Raw genomic sequence first — 22,685 nt, forward strand, 5'->3', positions numbered from 1 at the left:
AGGAATTACATCCCTGGATTTGTTCATTTCCAAATATTACCTCTTCTCAACAAAGCCCTGGGCATCCAAGGAATGTAGAAATGGATGTGCTAACCGCTGGTTGCACCTGTGGAATGTCAGAGCTTGGAAAAATGGGCAGTTTGGGCTTTTCCTGGTGGTACCTGTGAGGTGTGTTTTACCTAAGAGCTCTTCCCATGTCTTTCCCTGTACCCACCAAAAATCCACTTGTTTATTCCCCAGCTGCTTCCTCCCTCTTTTCCTTTACCCAACAGAATTTTAACAGGTGAATATTCCCGTCTGTAATAGCACCTTTCATTCCAAACCTAATGACAAATGAATAATTTCCTTTGACCTTCATTATTAGGATTTCACCAAGAGCTGGTGGATGGAAAATGATCCTCTCCTGGCCCCTGCTGGATTCCTGGAGCAGGGATTCTTTTCCTCTTTCCCCCACTCCCTTTTCGGGCTTTGTTCCACAGCTTTTGCTTCCAATCCTTGGATCCTTTCCTTCACTCCAGGAGCTCCCAGCAGTTCCACGCCCTCTTTTCCTCATCCTGGTAATTTCTGCAAGAACAGATCTGTGCATTTCAGTTCCCTTCTCTTTTTTCCAACAGTTCCCACCAATCCAGACCTAAAGCTGACATAAGGAGCTCTCAGTGACCACAGATCCAAACCCAGACCTTGCCATCCCTAAACCAGCAACTCCAAACACACAACCCCGGACAATTTGCATTAATTAAAATCTAACACACCAAATATTTTAAAATTCCCAAGAAACATCCTGTTGCCTTCAGCTCCCAGGGGTTTTTTGCTTTGAACTCACACCGATTTGGGGATCAAGGGATTTCCCTGGAAAAACCTGCGCGGCGCATGCTGGAATCCCCAATCCCCTGAATCCAGGGAGTGTTAAAAGCTTAGTCCAACCTGGGCCACCATAAATTTTTGCCAAATATCCCCCCAAATCCTTGGGATAACAGAACCCCCTGGTACTGCATTTCTAGTGTTGGAAAACCAGGAATTACTTTATTATGCTGCCTCCTTTTCATGAGGTGTTTCAATGAGCCATCAGCAGGGAGCACTTTTAGCTGGCTTTAGTTAAGCTTCTTTTTCACAGATTTATTGCTGTTTTGATCATGAAATCAGCAAAACCTTAAGTTTGCTAAATTAACTCTGAAAAGCTTCAATGAACAAATCCTGAGAGAATTGGGCATTGGATATTTGGGATCTTATGGCCCTTCAAGGACATGTTGGGTTTACCTGCTGATTTTGGTGCCAAGGGAAACTCCAAGTCAAGAATAATCAAAATATGAACCAGTTCTCATGAAACTCAGCTTTCCAAATCTTTATTTAGGATAAAAAAAGATGAGAATGACCTTGGCAAATACAATAATGAAATAAATCTATGCATATCCCACAGTGATACAGACCAGCAGCAAAATCACTTCTCTCATATTTCTGCTTTTTACCTTCCAAAAAAGGGACTAAAACTTGAAAACTTGAGTAGTATTTCAACTTTGGAGCATAGTATTAAAGAACAAGTTTCAGAAGCACATATCAAAAATTCAAGACTCAAGGCAAACATCAAATTAATAAAATTAGTAACAGTATTACCTAGTTGAGGTTCCTTAAATTAACTGTAGTATCTTTGCCTTTTAATTCTTGCTGGAAAATGAACCTTTTAAATACACCATACCCACCTGTTGTAGGGGCACAAAAGAAAACACAGGGAGCTATGACCTCGAATTCTCACCCAGTCTTTAAAAATTGCTACTGTACACTGACACCTGTAGCTACCTCAGCACCCACAGTACTTCACACATGACTACACATCCTTTCAGTCACTCTGATGTCATCACCAGAACAAGGTTTTTAGTTTCCCAGACTCCTTGCAGGACACCTCTAACCTCAGCAGCATCTCTGCTGGTCAGAAGCACGAAGCTGGGCAAGCAAGATGCCTACTGCGTCCTAAAAACTAGGTAAAAGGCTGCTGTAAAAAAAGGATATTAAAAAATAAAAACTGAAGCTGTAGTAAACAGCTTCTAAGAAACAGTTTTAGACTCAGTGAGACACTTGAATTTGCTGTCAGTTTGGTGATTTAAGGCTGTTCCCGAGTATCCTTACCAAGCAAACCCTGGGGAGCTTTGCCTGATGGAGACACGGAGGCGATCGGGTGCTACTGCAGGCAGAGTTGGGCTGCCTGCCAACCCCTCCCAGCAATGAAACCTGGCCTCCCTTCAGGCCAAATCCATCTCTGGGAAACAATTAACAGGAAAAGCTGATCGTTTTCACCCAGCATTTTTTTTCACTGCACAGGACATGCAGAACAACTGCTTTTGTACTCCTATGCCATTGCCCAGTACTTAGGAGTAAATACAAAATTAAGATTTTTTTTTTCAGTATTCCACACATTATCAAGCAAAAAATTCAAGGTACTTGTGGAACAGTACCCAAAGCCACCTTCTGTAGTTTCTTTCATTGCCCAGGGATGAGAACTGTGACCAGCTGGAAAAGTGTTTGCACTTAAGAGAGGCTATTCCAAAATACAAAGGAAAACCATTTTTTATCCCTGCCTACCTCTCTGTTTTGATTAACACGGAGACTGCAACAGCTTCAGTCATAAATAGTTAACTGGCATCCTTCAGCTCAACAAGCATCTTTAAACTGATGTTGCAAAGGTTATGGGTACAAGGCAAACACTCCTGGCCCTCAGAGCTTTGTAAGGATTACAATTTGGCATAAGCAAGATGAATAATCCAACACTTTTCATTATTTTCATGGTTCATACTGAATAAAATCCTGGGTATGCACAGTGTTAGGAAGTAGGATATTACTGCCACTTGATTACAGCACTAAGAAAAAGCATAAATGAGTGTGTGCTGCCCTGAGCAGCTGCACTGTCCTCCCTGGACATGGAGCACACAACACAGAGCGCAAGGCATCACCACCTCTCCATACACAGGTTTAGCACACTTACGTGTCTTACTTGCCAGAGAGTCTGAAAATATGAAGCCTTTTAAATGTAAATGTATTTTCCCAGCACTGTGCATCAGCCACCTCTGTAACTTTGTCCTGTTCCCCATTAAATGTTTTTTTCCTTCCCTTCTACACAAGATCCCTGAATTACCAGTCGTGTTTAGAAGGAGAACCTCATGTCCTTGGCATAGCCCAGTTTGTCCAAGTTGGGAATGCAAGCATACTGGATCATTGGAGGAGGTCCACACATGAGGATCAAAACATCATTCTGAGGTGGGGGCAGATGGTCTCTGATCATCTCTTGGTTCACAAATCCTTGGCTGTAATCCCAATCTGTTAAAAAAAAAAAAAAAAGAAAGTAGGGGAAGGGGAATGAGGTTAAAAGAAGGGAAGGAAAGATACAAGTCACTTTAGAAGGGAGAAATCCAGCTGGTGAAGTTGTTCCCAGCTGGAACACTTACAGTGAAAGCCAGTTTTACTGGGATTCAGGTTTAACCATCCCTGGATGCAGAACAAACTTTTGCTGCTGCTCACCCAAACTTTTGGGCAGCATAAGACTACACATTTTTTTATCCCAGTTTGGTCAGGTTTCATATACGACCATGAAAGTCTGCAGAACAGTCCTGAGGAGGTCCAAGGAGGAACTTTTATCCCAACTGCTAAGATCAGCTTACAATTTCCCCAAAAAATGAATGGTGATCAGAAATTCCAGAACACTGATTACACAGGATGACACAACAGCACCAGACTGTGGGGAGGGCAAGACCCTTCCCTCACCGTACCAGAGGCGTATTCTTGGCCACAAGAAAGAGGAGGCACATGGCCTTTCCTTCTCTGCCCCAAACTCCCACTGAATACAAGTGTGAATATATCCTGACATGGGTGGGCATGACAAGGAATGGCAAGAAAGGAAAACCACAAGGAATGACACTGTTTAGCCTTCTCTTCCTCAAGCTTGTTCAGCAAGCTCAGGCAGGGATCTGTGCTGGTGAGCTACACGGTGCCTCTGGCACTGCAGCTGCCTCAGGGCAGGCTCCAAACACAAGGATAACGTGATATTTATGTCTGTGGGGGAAGAGAAAAGAAGGTCACAATGGAGACAATGATAAGTATTTGGGTGTAGCCATGGGAGGAACACTGCACTGCCACTGTCTTGAGGTGAGCTTTGGAAAGACTTATCTGCTTACACCTGAGCCTCTGTGCATCCCTGTGTGGGGAATGATGCTACTGGATGCACTCAGACATTCGTTACGCAAGAAATGAATCATTAGGCTCAGAAATACACACGACATAGCATGTCTCCTGTAAAACACATTAACACTCGTGAGTTTCACATGAAGTGGCATTTCAGGTCTTACTTTCAGGTGCTGTGTCCAGTGTGTACCAACACTTGAAGCGACTGGGATTCTGAGCCTGGATCTCATCGAGCTCGGAACGTAACAGGATATCCTTCTCAGTCTGCAGGACAAGGAAAACAACGATCACACCCTGCATGTGAGTGCAGCCCTCAGATGGCAACAAAGCAGCAGCTACTGCACAGCTCTGAGAGATGGAAGAGATGATTCAACTCCATTTGACAGGCTGAAGAGACCAAACCCAAGTTATTTCCACGCCTAGCCTGTGGCAGAGCTAATAAAAGGCTCATAACTTTCCTAAATCCTGACCATGAAATGCCTTCCCTCTAAAAATAAAACAAAGTAGAACCGTCACTTCACCAGGGAATCAGAAGAATAAAGCCCTTTTTAGCACTATTACATCAAAAAACTAATCATGACTGCACAGAAATATCTCCCTACCGCTTTGTACTGTGCCATCCATTCAGGAAAATGCCAGGTTTTTCACCTTTGCCAATTCAAGTATCAGCACTGCTATATGGAGACTGCCTGGCTTTTAAAAAGGATGTGGAACAAATAACCAAAAGGGTATCAAGTTCTGGCTGGAACAACAAACATTACTCAGGGTATCAAGTTCTGCTCCTCCCTGATGCAGCATCACTGAAGGCCAAAGGAAAGCCTTATTTCCCTAAGAGCAGCTGCAGCCTTGGCAGGAAGGAAAAGGGTAGGGACTGAAAGTGCTGCCATCCCGGGCACCCTTAGTAATTTGGCACTGAGGTCACCAGTGAGTCTGTAACTGTGGGAGTAAGCAGGAATGTGCAGCAGCTATTCCAGAGAAGGTGCCTATTCCTGGATCTGCAGCTGTGGGTGCTCCAGAAAAACTCCTACTGCCTCTGGCCAACTCAAAGTGTGCCAGCCAGAAGCACAGTAGGAGCCCTTGCACATAGGTTTAAACACTTTAAAATATTTTTTAAAAACTGCTTTCTATTTGTGCAGTTACTGGGTGCAAGGACTCTCTAAAGCCAGGGACTGATGTTTCCACAGGCTGTTGCTAACATGCAGGGAACTGTTCCCCAGGCTCTGCCTCCAAGCTGCAATGGGTTTCTCATGCTGCTAAAGCAGTTCCAGCCCTGTGTTAGTCATTCTGAATCATTCCTAGCAAATCCTGGCCCTCCTGCCCTGATACCACTGCACTTTATGCCAAATCCAAGGGCTCCAGCCAGAAGCAGAGAGCACTGGCAGGGCTCTTCAGAACTGGGAATCTCAGCACTTGGATCATATGTCCTGGGCAGATAAATCTCAGGTTATAACTCGGGTATCACAGAACTGCCTGGGTTGGAAGGGACCTTAAAGCCCACCCGGTTCCACTCCCTGCCAGGGGCAGGGACATCTGCCACTATCCCAGGTTGCTCAGAGCCCCATCCAACCTGGCCTTGGACACTGCCAGGGATGGGGCAGCCACAGCTTCTCTGGGCAACCTGTGCCAGGGCCTCCCCACCCTCACAGGGAACAATTTCTGCCTCATATCCAATCTAAACCTGCTCTCTGTCAGTGTGAAGCCACTGCCCCTTGTCCTGTCACTCCAGGCCCTTATCAAGAGTCTCTCTGCCATCTTTCTTGTAGGCCTAGATATGGCACAAATGAAATGAGGATACAATGAATATGAGAAGAAAAATAGAGGAGAGCCTAAAGAAGCTAAAAACCACAAGCATAAAGTGAAGCTCACCACAAATAATGACTCATAATCCAGAAACAAATATTAATGAGAGAGAGAAATCAAAAACCAGAAAGATTCACAGCAGAAGAACATCAGGCAAAGAAGGGGTGTTGCTCAGCAGCACACCAGCATTTGGGTTATCCAAAAAATCTCTCTTGCAAGGATTCCATGGATGAGAGAGCTTCCCTCTGGCCAGCATTCAGGATGCCACACCTCAAGGAGCAAGAGAAGCACGTGAAGAACTGACAGAGGGGATGGAAATGAAAGCAGACAAGCAGAATCACAGTTCTGTAACTGAGGGACCTGCAGGAGACCACAGTTAATTTTAGCCTCATGTGGATACAAATATTGCTGCTAGCAAGAATTTTTCTTGCTTCTTTCCAGTTCTTTCCAGTCCCATGAGATATTTTTCTCTCTCATGGAAGATATTAGCAGAGTTCTATAAACTATGAACACCTGCGACCTTGCAGAGCTTTGTTTATGGTACAGTAGAAGAATATTTTGACAATGGATGTTTTAGGATTTTAGCCAATCACCCCAAGGGGTGGCTGACCCTTTGACCAATTAGACTATGAAGAAAAAAGTCTATAAAAGAGCTGTAAAATAAATAAATAAATCAATCTTGCTGCACAATTCCTGCCTGCTGGGTATCTCTTCTCCTCCTTACCACTGCGGGATACCCGTAACAGCCTCACCCCAGACGTCCTCAGACAGAAAGATTCCACAGACAAACCCTGTTGCAAAGCTGGGGAGTTAAAACTGCTGGAGGAGACAAATGTCCACCCCTTTCATGTTTCCACTAAGAAAGACGGCTCTGAAAGTCTGCCCAAAACATTAACAACTTGCACAATGGAATGCAGGGCTTTAACATTCATAAACTGGATTAGAAACAGAGCAATGAGTCACAGGAAGGCAAACATTAGCAAACATTTCTGTAGTAATGCTAAACCCCCAATTTATTACAGTGCTTTTATATGGGAGGTTTCCAACACTTCAGTTCACTTCTCCCCTCAGGGTTTGTATCTGTGTACCAAATTTCCTCAAAGAGGTTTTCATTTGCTGAGTGGAGTTCTGCTAGGTAAGTAAAACACTACAAACAGAGAAAAAGGACAGAATTACCTGATTAGCAAACAGCAGCTGGCAAATGGTCGGGTCATCTTTGTCCTTTATGATTGCTCGAATGATCTGCAGCATTGGTGTTATCCCTGGAAGAGAGAGGCAGGTCAGTGATGTGAGGATGGGGAGTAAAAGAAGGGACAAGTGGGAAAATGTGAGCAAATGCATCCACCAGCTGTCAGAAACCACAGATGAAGCCTTACAGATACCTACCAGTCCCCCCTGCAATCATCCCCACATATTTCACTGTCTTGGTAACTGGTTCAGCTTTCTTTTCTGGCCGAATATCAAACTTGCCTGAAGAGAGAAAGAGATGGAAAACACTGAAGCAAGCAGGAAACACCTCCTGTTATCCTTTTCCAGCACATCCTGCTAAACTGACTTTGTTTCAGCCCTGTCACCCTTCCCTCCCAGGGAACAGAAAAGGTGAAGTTGTCCTGAATTAAAGCAATCCTGGAAGATGATTTTAAGACATGAGGTGGTAACATCAGACACTGTCACGGGTTACGAGTTATCCCTGACCACAGCCTACATACACACCACGTGTATTTCTATTTGCTCACATCCCAACCCCCAGTGACATTCACAAGCCCAGATTCTGGAAACAGTTCTACACTAAGGAACTGATCTGCTCAGTGAATTTATTTCCCTGTGTAGATTATTTTAAGGGAAAAACATAAAATATGCAGCATGGTTGGTTTTTTTAAAAATTTTTCTCTATTTGAACCCATTTGCCCGTTTCAGCCAAACACAACAGAGAGTCTGAAAGTCCCCAAAATGCTGTGTTGTATTCACAGCTCTCTTCATCCAGGATAACATGAATGCTACATACAAAGCTCTGGAAAACCACGTGTCGGGAGTTCTGCTTCACACAAAACTGCCAGAAGGTTTTTGTGACACATTTGTGGCTGTGTTATACAAAGTGAGATATTTTATATTGACATAAAAGTAATGCCTACTCATAAAGTTCATTTTTACTTGGGAAATTAGCAGTGGACAGTGCAAATACCCAGTGTTTTTGTCAGTGTATAAACTATGTCCATATAAGCATGGAAGAAACCCATCCCTTACTTGAGAACAGCATCAACAAAAAGCCCTTCTAGAGTAATAAGACATTTTTCCTGTACTGTTTACTCTGGATAAATTCTATCTTCCAAACCAGCCTTGCCTTTTCCTTTGTACACAAGGAGGCCACTTGGTCCTCTGAAGTCAATGGTGTCCCCTATTTTCAGGCTGTCCAAGTACTGAGACATCTTCCCCCCATCAGGAAACTTGGGATGGACACCTCTGAAGTAGACCTGTTAAAAACAATAATGAAGCAATTCAATCTCACAGCTCAGAGATGAGCATTTGCCCTTCAAATTTTTAGGTACAAATACTCCTCATGCAAAGAGCACAATTACTCCATGAAGTCTGACTGACAAAAGATCAAAATGCCACCTCTGCCCCAATTTTTGGACAGAGACTGGTGATTTCTCCATCGTAGTTCTGCAACACAGAAAATATTGACAATAATCAACACAATTTACACCCAAGTTTAAAAGGGGCTAGAAAAATAAAGAAAAAACCCAAAATACTGTGATTCCAAAGAGCAAAATTCTAAGAGGAAATCCAGTGCAGATATTCATATTTTAAAGCCATCAGGAATTTAAATGATAGGCAGTCTAGCTACCAAGAGGCAAAACAAAAGTACATTATCACAAGACTTAAAATCACATTCTTACCAATTAAATCTATCATTCACACTGCTGGGATCAGCAATGATAATGATCACTGCTCTCAGTGATCATAATGACCAAATTCCATTAGCTTCAGAAGCAGTTGCCCATTCAGGCAAGGTTAATTCCTTATTCCAGAAAGGTTAAAAAGTGTATGAACATCTGCAGGTCTACACAGAGGGTGGAAAATGATGCAACATCTCATGAGACACCCTCACTAAAGAAGTGCCTGCAAAATACCATGTGGACTGTAGGTAATGGCACATTTCTAATGAGAAGCCAGCACACCAAACTTCACATAAAGGCACTGTAAAGGTGGCTCAGAAGTTGCCCAGCCTGGGAACAGAGCATGACATTCTCACCTTGACAACAAGATCCACAAAACCCTTGTCATCATCACTGGAAACTGGAGTGTAAGGTCTGACAACGAGAGCTCCATCAATCCGTGCAGACAGGTATATGTGCTGCCCTGTTGCAGGGAAGAAAACACAAAAACTAGTTTTCTTTCAAAAGGTTTTTCTTTCAGTGGATGTGCTGAGTTGGCATGGACTGAAATGCAGCCTCAAAGCTCTAACTACCTTATTTTGGGGCATCACTTCTTCCCTTCTTATTTTCCTGACACTGCAACACCTTGGCCACAGTTGCTAGCCATGCACAGATCTACCTGAACAGACAGACGACTCCACTGCTAATTCTGTGTGCCAATCATAACTTCATGCATTTACATTTACCAAAGCCTGAACTGTACCTGAGACCTTGCAAAAGATGGGATTTGTCTCTCCTGTACAGACAAATAAAAGGGACACAGGAGGAGAAAACTGTCCAATGCTGTTCACACATCTTTAGTAACGTGTTAGTTGTAAACTGCCACAGTTTAGTTAAAACTGAGCTTATAACTGTTCTTGCATTGACCACAGATCCCTCTCATCTTCCAGGAGCTCTCCAGCTGCTTTTGTTCAGGCTGCCTAGACACAAAGCACTTTTCTAACCCTGCTATTCCTCCAGCTTAACATGCGAATGTAGCAATCACGTTTCCATCTGTCACACATCCTCTGAACTCTCTACAAGTTTCTCTTCTCAATGTCTACATCTTTTTTTTTCTGGAAAAAAACAAGAAAAGAATTAACTTCTATGGAAGGTTTTCCTATAAAATTCCAGCATTCTGAAGAGACCCAAGTGCAGATTAACTGGGAGGGGAGAGAGAGGTTTTGGGTTTTGGTTTTTTAACACCATTAGGTCAACAGAACAAAGCATTTTCAAAGATGGCACAGCTCCTCGGCCTGTTATGGCAACACAAAGAGGGGATTTTACAAGGAGCTAGTTTGCAAATGATCATAATGACCATATTACATTAGCTCCAGAAGCAGCTGACCCTTCAGGCATGGTTAATTCCTTACAGAATTCAGAAGGATTAGAAAGTGTTAGGTGAAGGAAGATGTGTTACGTGGTGACTTGGGGAATGGGCAACTCACCTGAAGCTGCACATGGACATCATATTCCAATAACCCTCCCAGCCAAACCTACAGACATCCTGCTAGGGCAGACCTGAAAGGAACTGCAGCAGGCAGCTCCTGTTCCTTCTCTAGGGCAGAAGTGGCTGCAGGCACAGACCCACAGACCTCTGGTGACCACTGCAGCCTGGACAGAGGTGCTGCTGCTGGGGCACATCTCACAAGAACTGGTACAAAGCCAGAAAAGGTGCCCTTTCCAGAGAGAAAATGTGCCTTATGCCCTCACCTGTTACAGCCTTACCCCACCCTGACAGGACAGAAGTTGGCAGCCTCTGCGTGGGGCCACACACAACCCTCTCCCTCAGAAGGAACCTTTCAGTGTTTTTGGTGATACAAGGCAAATGCTGGTGCTGGACTAAACAGCATCTGTTTCCCAACTGCAGCTCTGCTGTTCCCAGCTGCTTTTCCACCCTCTGCAGCTTTCAGCTTTCTCTGCTTCCTAAGTCTCACCCTGCAAACCACTCCTCAATGTCCATTTTGGGCAAGCCAGGGAAAGGAGCTTTGCTTTCATGGCTACTTAAAAAGATCAAGAGATTTTTAACACCCCAGACGAGAGGGAAATTAACACCTGGAAAAGGTGCTGACAACAACCACAAAGAAAGGAGCCAAGGATCACTGCAGCAGCTTGTTAAAGCAGAAGTCCTATTAAACACAAGTCACAATTAAATGCTCTTTATACAAGCAGGAGGAAACAATGGCACTAAGCTGTTATGGAAGGCACCACACCACGTGGCAGGGCGTTTGGAAACAGCTACCCCCGGGTGATTCAAAAGTTCCATGAAATTCAGAAGTGAGTAGATCATCTGGTAAACCGCATGTGTTAGAGAAGTGGATGAGAGTGGTGCCTCAGGGCACAGAAAGGGACTGCAGGGATTCAGCCCCACAGGAATAACACACGCTGGAGAGCTGAGACTGGAGAAGTACAAGTGAAGACCTGTGTTCCTACTCTCTGCACACAAACAAGCTGGATGTTCACTCATATACACTGCATTTCAGAACCTGCAGATTAGTCACAGCATGAGGACAATCTTGCAGAGCTCTCAGTAACAGCTCCAGCCACACGAGCAGTATTCAATTCAAAATAAAGGGAAAAAGCCCCCAAAATCTCTTATAGCATAATTAATACAAGCAGCACTTGGATTCTTCATAAGGAACGTACCTAGAGGGAGACCCAGAACATGCTCCATGGAAGGGAGAGCAAATCGAAATCTCCTTGTGTCATGGCTAATTTCCTGAAAGAGGAGAATCAAAAGAACAGTCAGCTGTGTTGTTGGGATTTAATGTTTGTGATTTCACTCGTAAAACAAGCCAAGTCTGGAGTCCTGCAGGATTAAGAATTAATGATACTTAACGATACTCATGTGCAGATTAAGTGATAACTTTATAAATATTATGGACATTTACACTGCCTTCTGTGAGAAGGCCACAAGATAAAAATAAATTAGTTCTTCAATTCTCACTTCAAGTTTACATATGCAGCAGTTCAAGGCCAAAGTATTCTGGTTTTCATCTCTCAAAATCAGATGAATTAACCATTTCAATGGAAGTAGCAACCTAGTTCCTTCTGCTATGGTAAGATCCTTAAAAATATTTTCCCTGTAAAAACTGAATTAATCCATAAATAAAATTGAAAAGAGCACTGTATTTAGATATGAACAAAATTATGACAATATATGCAGTCCTGCTGGGACAATTATTCTAATCTTCACTAGGAAAGTCACACCTTGAATAAAATTTTGGCAATAAGTAATTATTATTTCTTATATTATGTAAGTATTACGCTTCAAAAATCAGGTCATATTCACAGGAAAGAAAAACAGCAAAAAAAAAAAAAACAGAAAGAAACAGCATGCAGCTTAATGCCTCATCCAGTGACTTTCTGTTTTTAAGGGTTTTGCAACCCTTCTTTTGTTTGCTTAACTGTTTTTAAAGTAACCAGTGGAGACAAATTCCTTCCTCACAGTTTGTCTCCCCTTACTATGGTCATACTGATGAAATTTTCTTCACAGTACCTCATTTTAAGGCAAATCCTGAAGGAAGAAGGGAACTGATTGGCAGTCTCAAAAGGGCTTCTCTGTACGTATGTCTATTCAGGAGCAGTAACTGCCATTGAAAATTCCTTCAGAAAGACAACTAATGTGGACTTAACACTGCTGCTCTCACTCTGACTGCTGCTGTTTCTGTATGGAATTTTCAGCACTGTATGGAAATCACTGGATTTTGACAATAATGCTTCATTTTTATTATGCTGTCTTTAACAGCATGCAGAAAGAACAAAGCTTTGAATTCCCACTTAATCATCTCACCAATTAAAGTCGAGAGAGTTTAGCTGAAAGGTGACTAAACACAAGTACTTTGGTGCATCATGAGGCAATTGTGAGAAACTAAGAGGCTCAGGGAATCCCCAATACCTAGATCAGCACGCCTGTGCCTCTCTCTGTCACACAGCCAGGACACTGAGCCTGCCACTCTGCAAGGTGTCAGTCAAGGCTGGATTACAGACAGCCTTGGATCAGGATCCACTTCCAGCGCGGGGTCACCTCACACTATCACTCCCCTTTGGCACTGCCCTAAGCACCTGGAAGCCCTTGGCCACACACTTCTGTCTCAAGTTGCAGTGCCAAGGAGTCTTCCACTCTTGCCAAATGCAAAGCTGGATAACAGTTTTTTGCAGGCTCAACACTTGGATCATATGTCCTGGGCAGATAAATCTCAGGTTATAACTCAGGTATCACAGAACTGCCTGGGTTGGAAGGGACCTTAAAGCCCACCCAGTTCCACCCCCTGCCATGGGCAGGGACACCTTCCACTATCCCACCTTGCTCAGAGCCCCATCTGGCCTTGGACACTGCCAGGGATGGGGCAGCCACAGCTTCTCTGGGCAACGTGCACCAGGGCCTCAGCACCCTCAAAGGGAACAATTTCTTCCTCATATCCAATCTAAACCTGCTCTCTGTCAGTGTGAAGCCATTCCCCCTTGTCCTGTCACTCCAGGCCCTTGTCAAGAGTCTCTCTCCATCTTTCCTGTGGGCTCCCTTCAGGCACTGCAAGGCCACAGTGAGGTCACCCCAAAGCCTTCTCTTCTCCAGGCTGAACAATCCCAATTCCCTCAGCCTCTCCCAGCCTCATGAGAAGTAGGGAGTCTGTAATAACAGTGTGGTTGCAGTACACCTAGGAGATAAATTCAGCAAGTACACCTGGGAAATAAATTCAGCAATGCAACCCAGCCCAAGCCACAGGGAAGCTTTCAGTTCCCACAAACCCAGGATTCAAAATGACAGTGACTGTTTCCTTTGACAGACAGAACCAGGGAAAGCCAAGCTATCAGTGCACCCTCTAAACCTCAAACAAAGCTCTGTTCCAGTCCAAAGTCTTCTGAAAAATTTCTGAATAGCTTATAGCCTTAAAAAGTCAACACTAAAGATATCTTCAGGTGTGACTTTACACCTGAAAAACCAAGATTTCTCTCTCATGCTTTTGATGGTGGGTTTTTCCAAGGTAAACCTGAACTTTTCAACTTTGGTGTCTTTGGCTCACTTCCCACAAATTTAGTTACCAACTTCTGATGGCAAGATCCACCCCTGAAAGCATCATGACTTTCCTCTGGTATCCCACTTGAGCAAGAACTCAATTTTGTACCAGGAGGCTTTACTTTTAACAGAAAGAGAAGCTGAGACAGCTCAGGTGCTGTCAGGACTGCATGACTTAAACACCTGTCTTCCTGTAAGGCATTACAGTACATCAATCCAGTAACAGGAATCAGTGTCAACATAGTTCTGACAGCTGCTGTTGAATGCTACTGACCATGGAAAAGTTGCCTGCCCTGTCTGACAGCAGGACTTGTGTCCCTTAGCCCAGCCAGTAATGCACAGTTTGGGAATTTCTGCTGATGTGCTCCATAACATGAGATGCACGTGACCGTGAGTTTGATCTTTTCTAAAGCAGCATTCTCCACTCTAAACTGCTTGGAAACAAGCTGCCTGCAGAACTGCAGAACTCAGTTATACCACACAAAGAGCTTTTATAAAGGAATTCTTTCCTGAAGACAAAAGTATCCACCCTGTTGGGACATCACCCAAGACTTCAGAAGCTGTAAGCATTTCACAGCGTCTGTGGAGAGGTCATGCTCAGCACTGCACGTGCACCTACCTCCTTATCAATCAGCCTCAGTGCATACTTCACTTCTGGGTCCTTCAGGGTAATTGCAGGCCGGGGATTCCTGAAAATCCTCATGACAGTGGTGTAGATCAGCCATATTGGGTATGTCACAACCTGACGCAACTGCAGCAGCACAGAAACAGTGTCACACACACGTGCAGAATGAGAGAGAGTTATTTGGGTGACAAGGAAAAGGGTACTATGCCATGACAATCTAACCACCAGCAGAGAACATGGTTCTTCGAGCAGCAAGACAAAGCATTATTACAAAAGAAATCCCAAACCCACAGATTTGCTTTATGAAGACCTGGTGTCACTCCTGTGTTGAGGCACGTGCACACCAGCATGGGGTTGCCACGCTGGCAGCTGGACACAAGCGAGGCTGTCACAGCTCCATATCCCCAGGTCCCCTGTTAGGGAGCCTGAATCCCCATCTCCAGCAGGCACACAGACACATGTGTCACGTGTGTCCAAATACACACAGAATCACAGAATATCCTGACTTGGGAGGGGCCCATCAGGATCATCCGGTCCAACTCCTGGTCCCACATGGTCCAACAATCCCACCCTATGCCTGAGAATGTTGTCCAAATGTTCCTTGCACTCTGTCAGGCTTGGGGCTGTGACCATTCCCTGGGGAGTTCCAGTGCCTGGCCACTCTCTGGGGGAAGAACCATTTCCTGATACCCAACCTAAACATGTGGCTGACCACACTGACCAACACAGCCAGACACTCACACAAACAGCACCGATGGGCTCATCCCGTTCCTCTCCCCGCTGACCAGGATGAAGGTCCATGAGTGGGAATTCTGTACACGCGCACACGTGTGTGAGGTGGATCCCCCAGCAGCTGGCTTTGCCCTGGCAGACTGTGCCCACTCTCCAGGCTCCCCAGCTCTGGACATAGAGGCCACTGCTGCACAGACCCCTACACACCCCACCCCACGCGCTGCAGACACCCCGTAATTTGGGGTCTCGTGCCTGACCACAGACCCCATGCTGTCTCTGGCAGCTGAGCAGGACTTTGCCAGCCACCCCCACTGCTGCTGGGTGCTGGCACCATGCACACACCCTCCACCTCAGAGTCGGGGTGCAGGCATTGGTGATTCCACCACCACATAGACCCGTGCACACAGAGCGGCACCCCCTCCCTGGGAAAGCAGCTAAGCTGCAGGACAGAGCCAAGGGACAGCCCTTTTTGTCCCTTTATCATTTCATCTCCCCCACATTTGAAGCCCTGAAAGACAGCAACAGATTATGCTCTGACACCACACCACCCCCTTCACACTGGAGCAGGAGAATAAACTGCACAGCTACTTACAAAAATCCTCTCTGACTCAGTAATTTATTATTCAACACTTCAACAGAGGTGAGGGGAAAAGCATGACTATAGCAAAAATTTAAAAAAAATGAGCTCGAAGTTCTGCCTGCTTAGCTTTCATTTTCACTTTATTTTAAAGGGACCTGACCAGTATTTTAGAATGGCATTTGTGCAACTGTGACAGTCCCTCAGGAGGCTACAAAAACTTCCAACATTATTAATAATAAAACTGCGGGATGGCACAAATTCTCTCTTCTTAAAATGCTGCTGTACAGGTTTAAAATGTATCATCACTGTGTAGAGCCTGAGGGCACACCATGCTATATACACACTGCATTTTTCACTTTTACTTGGGAATACTGCAGTAGCTCCACACAGGCTGTTTCTGAAGAAGCTGAAGTTTACAGGAAAATTATTCCTAAACTCTTATAGATCCACCACATTACTGAAGCTCTGGGAAGAACTTTTGTTATTGAGTCACAAAAGAGGGCAGAGGGAGGAAAGTTGTTCAGGGTGACAGAGCAGCAAATAAACTCCTTAATAAGAAATTAACATGTGAGTGAGATCTGGTGGCAACAGCAAGCTGACTCTGCAGCAGGTGTTTCAAATGAGACATTAATATTTTAAAACAGTTTCATTTACAAATGTGACTATCTAAAATGAACAAAAAATAGTGCTGCTGTGGTCAGGCAATGACAAATAATTTTAACATAGCATTAACCTCGTGGAAAGCAATTTGTTGCTCATGGTCAATTAGTGCAAAAGTCTCATGGGATTTGGCCTGGAAAGAAACAGCACACCCACTTAATTCAGAAAGCTATTTTAGTTCCTTACTCAGATCTATGACCAGGTGGGCAGAAAAAAGGGGAAGAACTGAAGGCTGAATGATTACAAAAAGTCATGCTTGCTAAGAAAAGCATTCTCTGGGTTAAAAGTGGCCTATATACCCTCATCACAGGGCAGACCAAGATATTAATGAAGAAAACTGCACAGCATCAGGTCTATGGCAGCAGAGAGCAACAGGCTGACCAAAAGGCCTGAGAATCACTAAACAGGGACCTTGTGACTCATCATTTCCAGCTGCACAAATCTTTGCAAACAGAGAAGGCAGAATTAGTAACTGAGCAGGAATTTTTATTAATGGAAAGAGGCCTCTGTGTGATAACAAAGAGAAAAGCCATGGAGACTGCACTGCCGGGGTGTGGTGAGCACAGCACCTTCAAAAACACAAGCTCACGGCTCCACACTCCAGCACTGCCCTGCAAACACACAAACCAAACCCTGCTTTGGCATGACAAACCTTGGACCCTCAGCTTCAAAAACCCTGTTTTTGAAGTAATCTCAGCTAAACATTCTTCTCATCTGTGTCAGAAACCAACGAGAGGATAAACGGATTTCATAACTTCTGCAGCTTTAGCCTCATCTCCTCTGTTCAATGCACCTTACGAGCAGCTGTACCCAAACCAGCACATGTTGAATCCAGCTCTATCCTGCTTCTCTCACAAATCCAGAGACAGAAGTGTTTGAGCACCGGAGCAAAGAACCGTAACACGCAGCTGAGAAAAGAGGGTAACGATGCGTGGCAGAGGTGACAGCGCTGCAGAACCCCCGCTCAGCAGGCATGATCATAGAATCGTGGAATGGTTTGCGTTGGAAGCGACCTTAAAGATCATCTCGTTCCAACACCGTGGGCAGGAACACCTCCCACTATCCCAGCTTGCTCAGAGCCCCGTCCAGCCTAGCCTTGGACATTGCCAGGGATGGGGCAGCCACGACTCCGAGCAATCGGTGCCAGGGCCTCGCCACCCTCACAGGGAAGAATTTCTTCCTCATACCCACTCTAAACCTACGCCCCTCCAGTCTGAAATTATTCCGACGGAGGAAAAACACCACAAGCGTTCAGAGCCATCAGCGCGGGCCCCCAACAACAGCAGCAACAATAACAGAAACAATAACAAAACCAACAACAGTTATCCACAGAGCTGGGAGGGCAAAATCCCGGGCCAGGCAGCCAGCACAGGCACCAACATCGCCCCGGGCGCAGGAGCCGCGGGACGGCCCCGGAGCCTCCGCCGCGCCCGGCACCGCGCGGTCCCCGGGCGGCGGGGACACGCTGGGACACCCCGGGACACCGCCACGCCCCGGGGTGCTGCGAGCGGAGCAGGGGTGAGCAGGAAGGGACCCCCGCTCCCGGCCGACCACCGGCACTCACCGCGCTGAGCTGCGCCCCCATCGCTGCCCCGACACCCCGCGGGCACCGCCCCGCCCCGCCCCGTTACGCCGCACGGCGCCAGGCTGCACCGCCCCGCCCCGTGACGTCACGCACCGCGCTGGGCGGCGCCTGTCCCGCTCTGCCCCGTGACGTCACGCAGCGCGCGCTGGGCTGCGCCCCGCCCCGTGTGCTGACGTCACGGCCCGCCCCCCTCCCCCCCCCCCCCCCCGCCATGGCGGTGCGGCTGCCCGGGGCTGTGTGCCAGGCACACGCCTTGTGTGACCGCACCGCGCCCCGAGCGCCCCGGTGCGCTCTGTTAACTGCCTAAATAATCACAGACTGCTTGGGGTGTGAAGGGACCTTAAAGATCATCCAGTTCCACCCCCTGCCAGGGGCAGGGACATCTGCCACTATCCCAGCTTGCTCAGAGCCCCATCCAGCCTGGCCTTGGACACTGCCAGGGATCCAGGGGCAGCCACAGCTTCTCTGGGCAACCTGTGCCAGGGCCTCCCCACCCTCACAGGGAACAATTTCTTCCTCATATCCAATCTAAACCTGCTCTCTGTCAGTGTGAAGCCATTGTCCCCTGTCCTGTCACTCCAGGCCCTTGCCAAGAGTCTCTCTCCATCTTTCCTGTGGGCTCCCTTCAGGCACTGCAAGGCCACAATGAGGTCACCCCAAAGCCTTCTCTTCTCCAGGCTGAACAATCCCAGTTCCCTCAGCCTTAAGGATTCATTGATCCGAAAAGAACTGAGCTGTGCAGGAAGATAGGATATTTCAGCCAGGCTCCCTAAAATTTTGGTTTACACCAATGTGTGAAAATTAGTGACTAATAACCCCAATGTATCTTTGTGCTAAATGTGAAACACTTCAAAACTCTTTAATTAATATGTCTTCACATACTGTGTCTTCTCAGTATGTCTTCCATGATTCCTAGACGGTTTCTCCTTACAAAATCAAGAAAGGTGTACGCTTGGCTGTCCTAAAAATAAACATAATAAAAAAGTCCTCCTTTATCCCTTAAGCTCACACAGGGGTACTGAGCCTCTTGTGTGCCCAAGCAGATGTTTTCTTTTAGCCTCTTGGTTTGCTGAGTGTGCAGCTGGCTCATCTGGCTGTGAGAACATATCATAAGTCAGTCATGATTTACTTATGTCTCGGTTTTGAAAGACAGGTGTCTGCTAAGGAAGGCAGAGGCCCCCCTTGAAGTTGCAGATATAACCCCTTTTCCCTCCAAGTTATTATATTTTGAAATCAAGGACCTTTAGGCAAAGATGTGGGAAATAGGAATAACAGTTCTTTACTATATATATATATGTATATAACCAGTCAAACAAAACAACAACAACTATGGCAGTAACAGCAATCACAAACCCAGTCCCAGCCTTCTCGGCTGTCAGGCCCTTTCCCCTCGGGTGCAGTTCCGCTCGCAGCCGGCAGGGGCGCTGGCGGCTCCCGGTGAGCAGGGCAGGTGCGATGGTTCCCCCGCGGCTGCAGGGGGCGCTCCGGAGCGAGCTCGGGAAACCCGCGGCTCTGGTGCCCTGGGATCCCGGGAAGGGATGGAACAAAGGCTTCACAAACCCCTGGGCAGCTGATCCCGGGCTCTCAGGAACAGCAGGCTGAAACGGCAGGCTGAAACGGCAGGGACGGACGCAAATCCCGGGTGGCAGGCGAGATGTATCCAGATGGGAGAACCCCACGGAGGCCCAGGCAGGCAGGGCGAGCAGGGCTACAGCGTAGCGAAAAGCTCGAAGCAGCAGCGGGGCAGGGCAGCCACAGCCCGGTCTCCAGCAGGGCAGGGAAAGCGGCTTTTGGGGTCCCGGCGTTGTTTCCAGCAGGAAGAAAGAACGGCCAAAAAAGAAAGCAGCAGCAGCAGCTCCTTTCTCTGCAGCTTCTCTCTCCGGACGCTCAGAGCGAACTGACCCCACACCCAGGTGTAGACAAAGGAGTAGCCAGGCCCGCCCCACTCCCCTTTTTGTCTTTCTTAAGTACAGCTATTTGTCCCCTAGCAACATGCATATGGGAGAAAATTCCTTTAACAGGAAAACCTAAGACTAAACTAAAACCCCAACAACTTACTAAACCTGGGAATTAGCACTGGTAAGTGCAAGAATATTAACAGACCAGCCTAATGGTAAGAAGGTTGTGTCACAGTCCAGGTACATACATGTAGCTGCAGGGATGGAATAATTTATTCCTGGCGTTTCTATGACAAGAACATGCCCGGCTCTGTAATCCTCATCGTTTTCTCTTTCAGAATGACAGCTGCTGCACCAGAAACTCCCCAGTAAGTTGTAGGGATTGTAACGCCACTGGCTGGAGAGAAGGACTCCAGGACTGAGAGGCTGAGGCTTAGGAAAAGGGAGATAACCGAGACAGGCACAGGGATCCTGGAGTTTGGTGGGAAACAATCTGGTAGGAGAGGCTCCAACTTGAATATTAATATTTAAGGAAGGGTGGAGACCTCAGTGTCCCTGTGCTCTGCTCTCAGTGAGCTCTGACCTGGATGGGTTCCCACTGACCAACTCAGGCTGTGTCTCCACTGCTTTTCAGTGTGGGTCAGCTTGTGGGGACTTGGCAGCAATAGCCAAAGCTCCCATGGGAATGTCCAGCATCCTCAGTGTCTCATAAACTTCCCTCTTCCCTACATCCACACGCAAAACATGACCCAAAGGTCTGCTCTGCCTTTTCCTGGGAAAGGACTGAGTGTACTGTAGATCTGCAGGGTGTTTGTTCCAGCTGGCAGCTTTTACTCGGTCTCCCTGAGCGAGCCTGTCCAGCTGAAACGTGCCCTTTGTGCAGGTTTGAGCCCTGGCTGCATTGGTCTGGAAGCCTGTAAAACTCAGTGTTCTCACTCACACCTCTCTTGATCAACCAAAGAGGTTTAAACTAACTCTGAATCAACCCCTTCTCCCTTCAGGGAAATGTAGGCACCAGACTAGAGGTGACAAACCAACACTTACCTGTTGGCCACCTTGGCTGGAAAAGCAAAATATTTAGGCCAGAAATGTGCAGAGATGCCTACATGCTTTAGAAACATGTTTTATACCCAGGATCTCCTTGATCCTTGACCTTGGCAAAGGTCAGCATCTGATGCTTGAGGTGGTGGTTTTGTCAGGCAGAACATCTTCCACAATTTCTCACCCCACTCCTTTGGAAGTGCTGGTCACGTGTGAGTGAGACAGCACCAAACACTCTCCCTATTCCCTCGTGACAGAAAAAGAGGAACAGAGCAGGGGCAGCCTGGCCTCAACTCTTGCACAGAAACCACATCTGCTGCCCTGTGCAATGGTTTTGACAAAGCACTGGCTGGGCTCTGCTGCAGAGGAAGCCAACCCATGTAGATACTAAGGCTGCTCTCTGCACACTTTTTTTTTTTTCTGCATTAGACCTGGGGATGACCCAGATTCTGTGCTGATCTAATTTGCCTCTGATCAGTCCTTCGTTTGTGTTGGCAGACATACCCCTGCACCTCTTCAGGAACTTTGCATTTTTCTTAGCTCAGTGTCCAAATCAAAAGACAGAAGTTTTAAAAGAGATTCAAGTACACAGTTGGTTGTGAAATTTCTGGTGATGCTACTGAGTTGTAATTTTATTAAAGATTAACTTAAAACCACTGACTCTAGTGATGATGCTGCTTGTAAGTGAAAATTCCCTTGGCTCCCATCTGGGCTCTTTCTGTTAGTGTGAGTAAAGAAGTTGCAACTTTCTTATGGACAGAATATGCCCACTGGCTTTTGTATTTTAAAGGAAAGCTTAGAAGAAGAGTTCCTGCATTCAGTTGATAAACTGGGGCAGTTGACAAATCCAGGGTAATGGATTTTTGTCATTTACCTTGTTTACCCTGAACTGCAATAAATACTATGCAGAAATGATAAAGAAAATTATTTCTGTTAAAATTAGGGACATGCAAATTTGAGATACTTTCATTTCCCCTACCAGTGTCAAAAGGAAGCTTCACTTTTAAGAGTTTTAAGTGGGCTGCATGTCTTTTTCCCTATGCAATTCTGTGTGTCAGGTGTCTTCATTACCAGGGGTTTTATTTGGCCCTAAATTAATTCTTTGAAGGGGTACATGGACCAGCGGTGCAGAACCATTTGCATGACTGGTAGCTAGCATCAAGCCATTCTGGCTTCTCTCTCTCTCTCTCTTCCTGTATCTATAGTTTAGACCTAAGGCTATGCTTTTTGGAAATTAATTATTATGAAGAAGAAAATGCTACAAGTACCAACCAAAACCCAATAAACTTTAAACCATCTGAAGGTTGATTTAGCCACATAATGAATGCAAGCTTCCCAGGACAGGCACTGGAGTGGGTACCTGCACCTACCAGCACCTGCCACCACTTGCTTCCAGTGGCACATGCAAAGTTCTGCCTTTCAAAAACGTTTCCTTGCTATAACACCTCCTAATATTCACAAGATCCCATTTAGCAGTTTCAGCTGTAAATAAAGAAGCATTTGTTGGGGGTTTTTTCTTCCCCGCCTTTGTTTTTTTTTTATCTCAGTTTAATTATCATCTTCCCTTCTACTGTCAAATAATCACTAGATACAGAATAACACTAGAATGTCCCGTCTATCACAAGGCTTTCAGGCTTGCAGTGCTTTTTTCTGGGCTCAAACGTC

The 22,685-nt window shown here is 46.0% G+C and overlaps 1 protein-coding gene across 1 annotated transcript; it reads right to left on the bottom strand.

The window, feature by feature from the left end:
* Positions 1 to 1,321: 1,321 nt before the first annotated feature.
* LOC104696148 (NADH-cytochrome b5 reductase 3) lies at positions 1,322 to 18,113 on the bottom strand. The gene is made up of 9 exons (XM_039571209.1): positions 18,061 to 18,113; positions 14,519 to 14,650; positions 11,529 to 11,601; positions 9,221 to 9,327; positions 8,309 to 8,438; positions 7,354 to 7,437; positions 7,144 to 7,229; positions 4,332 to 4,431; positions 1,322 to 3,306 (listed from the first exon to the last, which is right to left on the bottom strand). The coding sequence occupies exons 1-9, from the start codon at positions 18,079 to 18,081 to the stop codon at positions 3,134 to 3,136; spliced, it is 906 nt and encodes a 301-aa protein (XP_039427143.1). The 5' UTR covers positions 18,082 to 18,113; the 3' UTR covers positions 1,322 to 3,133.
* Positions 18,114 to 22,685: the final 4,572 nt, after the last annotated feature.

Source organism: Corvus cornix, chromosome 1A, assembly GCF_000738735.6.
Source record: "Corvus cornix cornix isolate S_Up_H32 chromosome 1A, ASM73873v5, whole genome shotgun sequence".
Lineage (NCBI taxonomy): Eukaryota > Metazoa > Chordata > Aves > Passeriformes > Corvidae > Corvus > Corvus cornix.

Bases quoted from the DNA above. Each gene is read 5' to 3' on its own strand.
- LOC104696148 (XM_039571209.1), bottom strand. From the start codon at position 18,081: ATGGGGGCGCAGCTCAGCGCG. The intron at 7,230-7,353 runs GTAGGTATCTGT...TCTCTCTTCCAG, and splicing joins GATGATTGCAGGGGGGACTG to GGATAACACCAATGCTGCAG. The intron at 3,307-4,331 runs GTAAGACCTGAA...TTTTTTTAACAG, and splicing joins ACTGGACACAGCACCTGAAA to ATTGGGATTACAGCCAAGGA.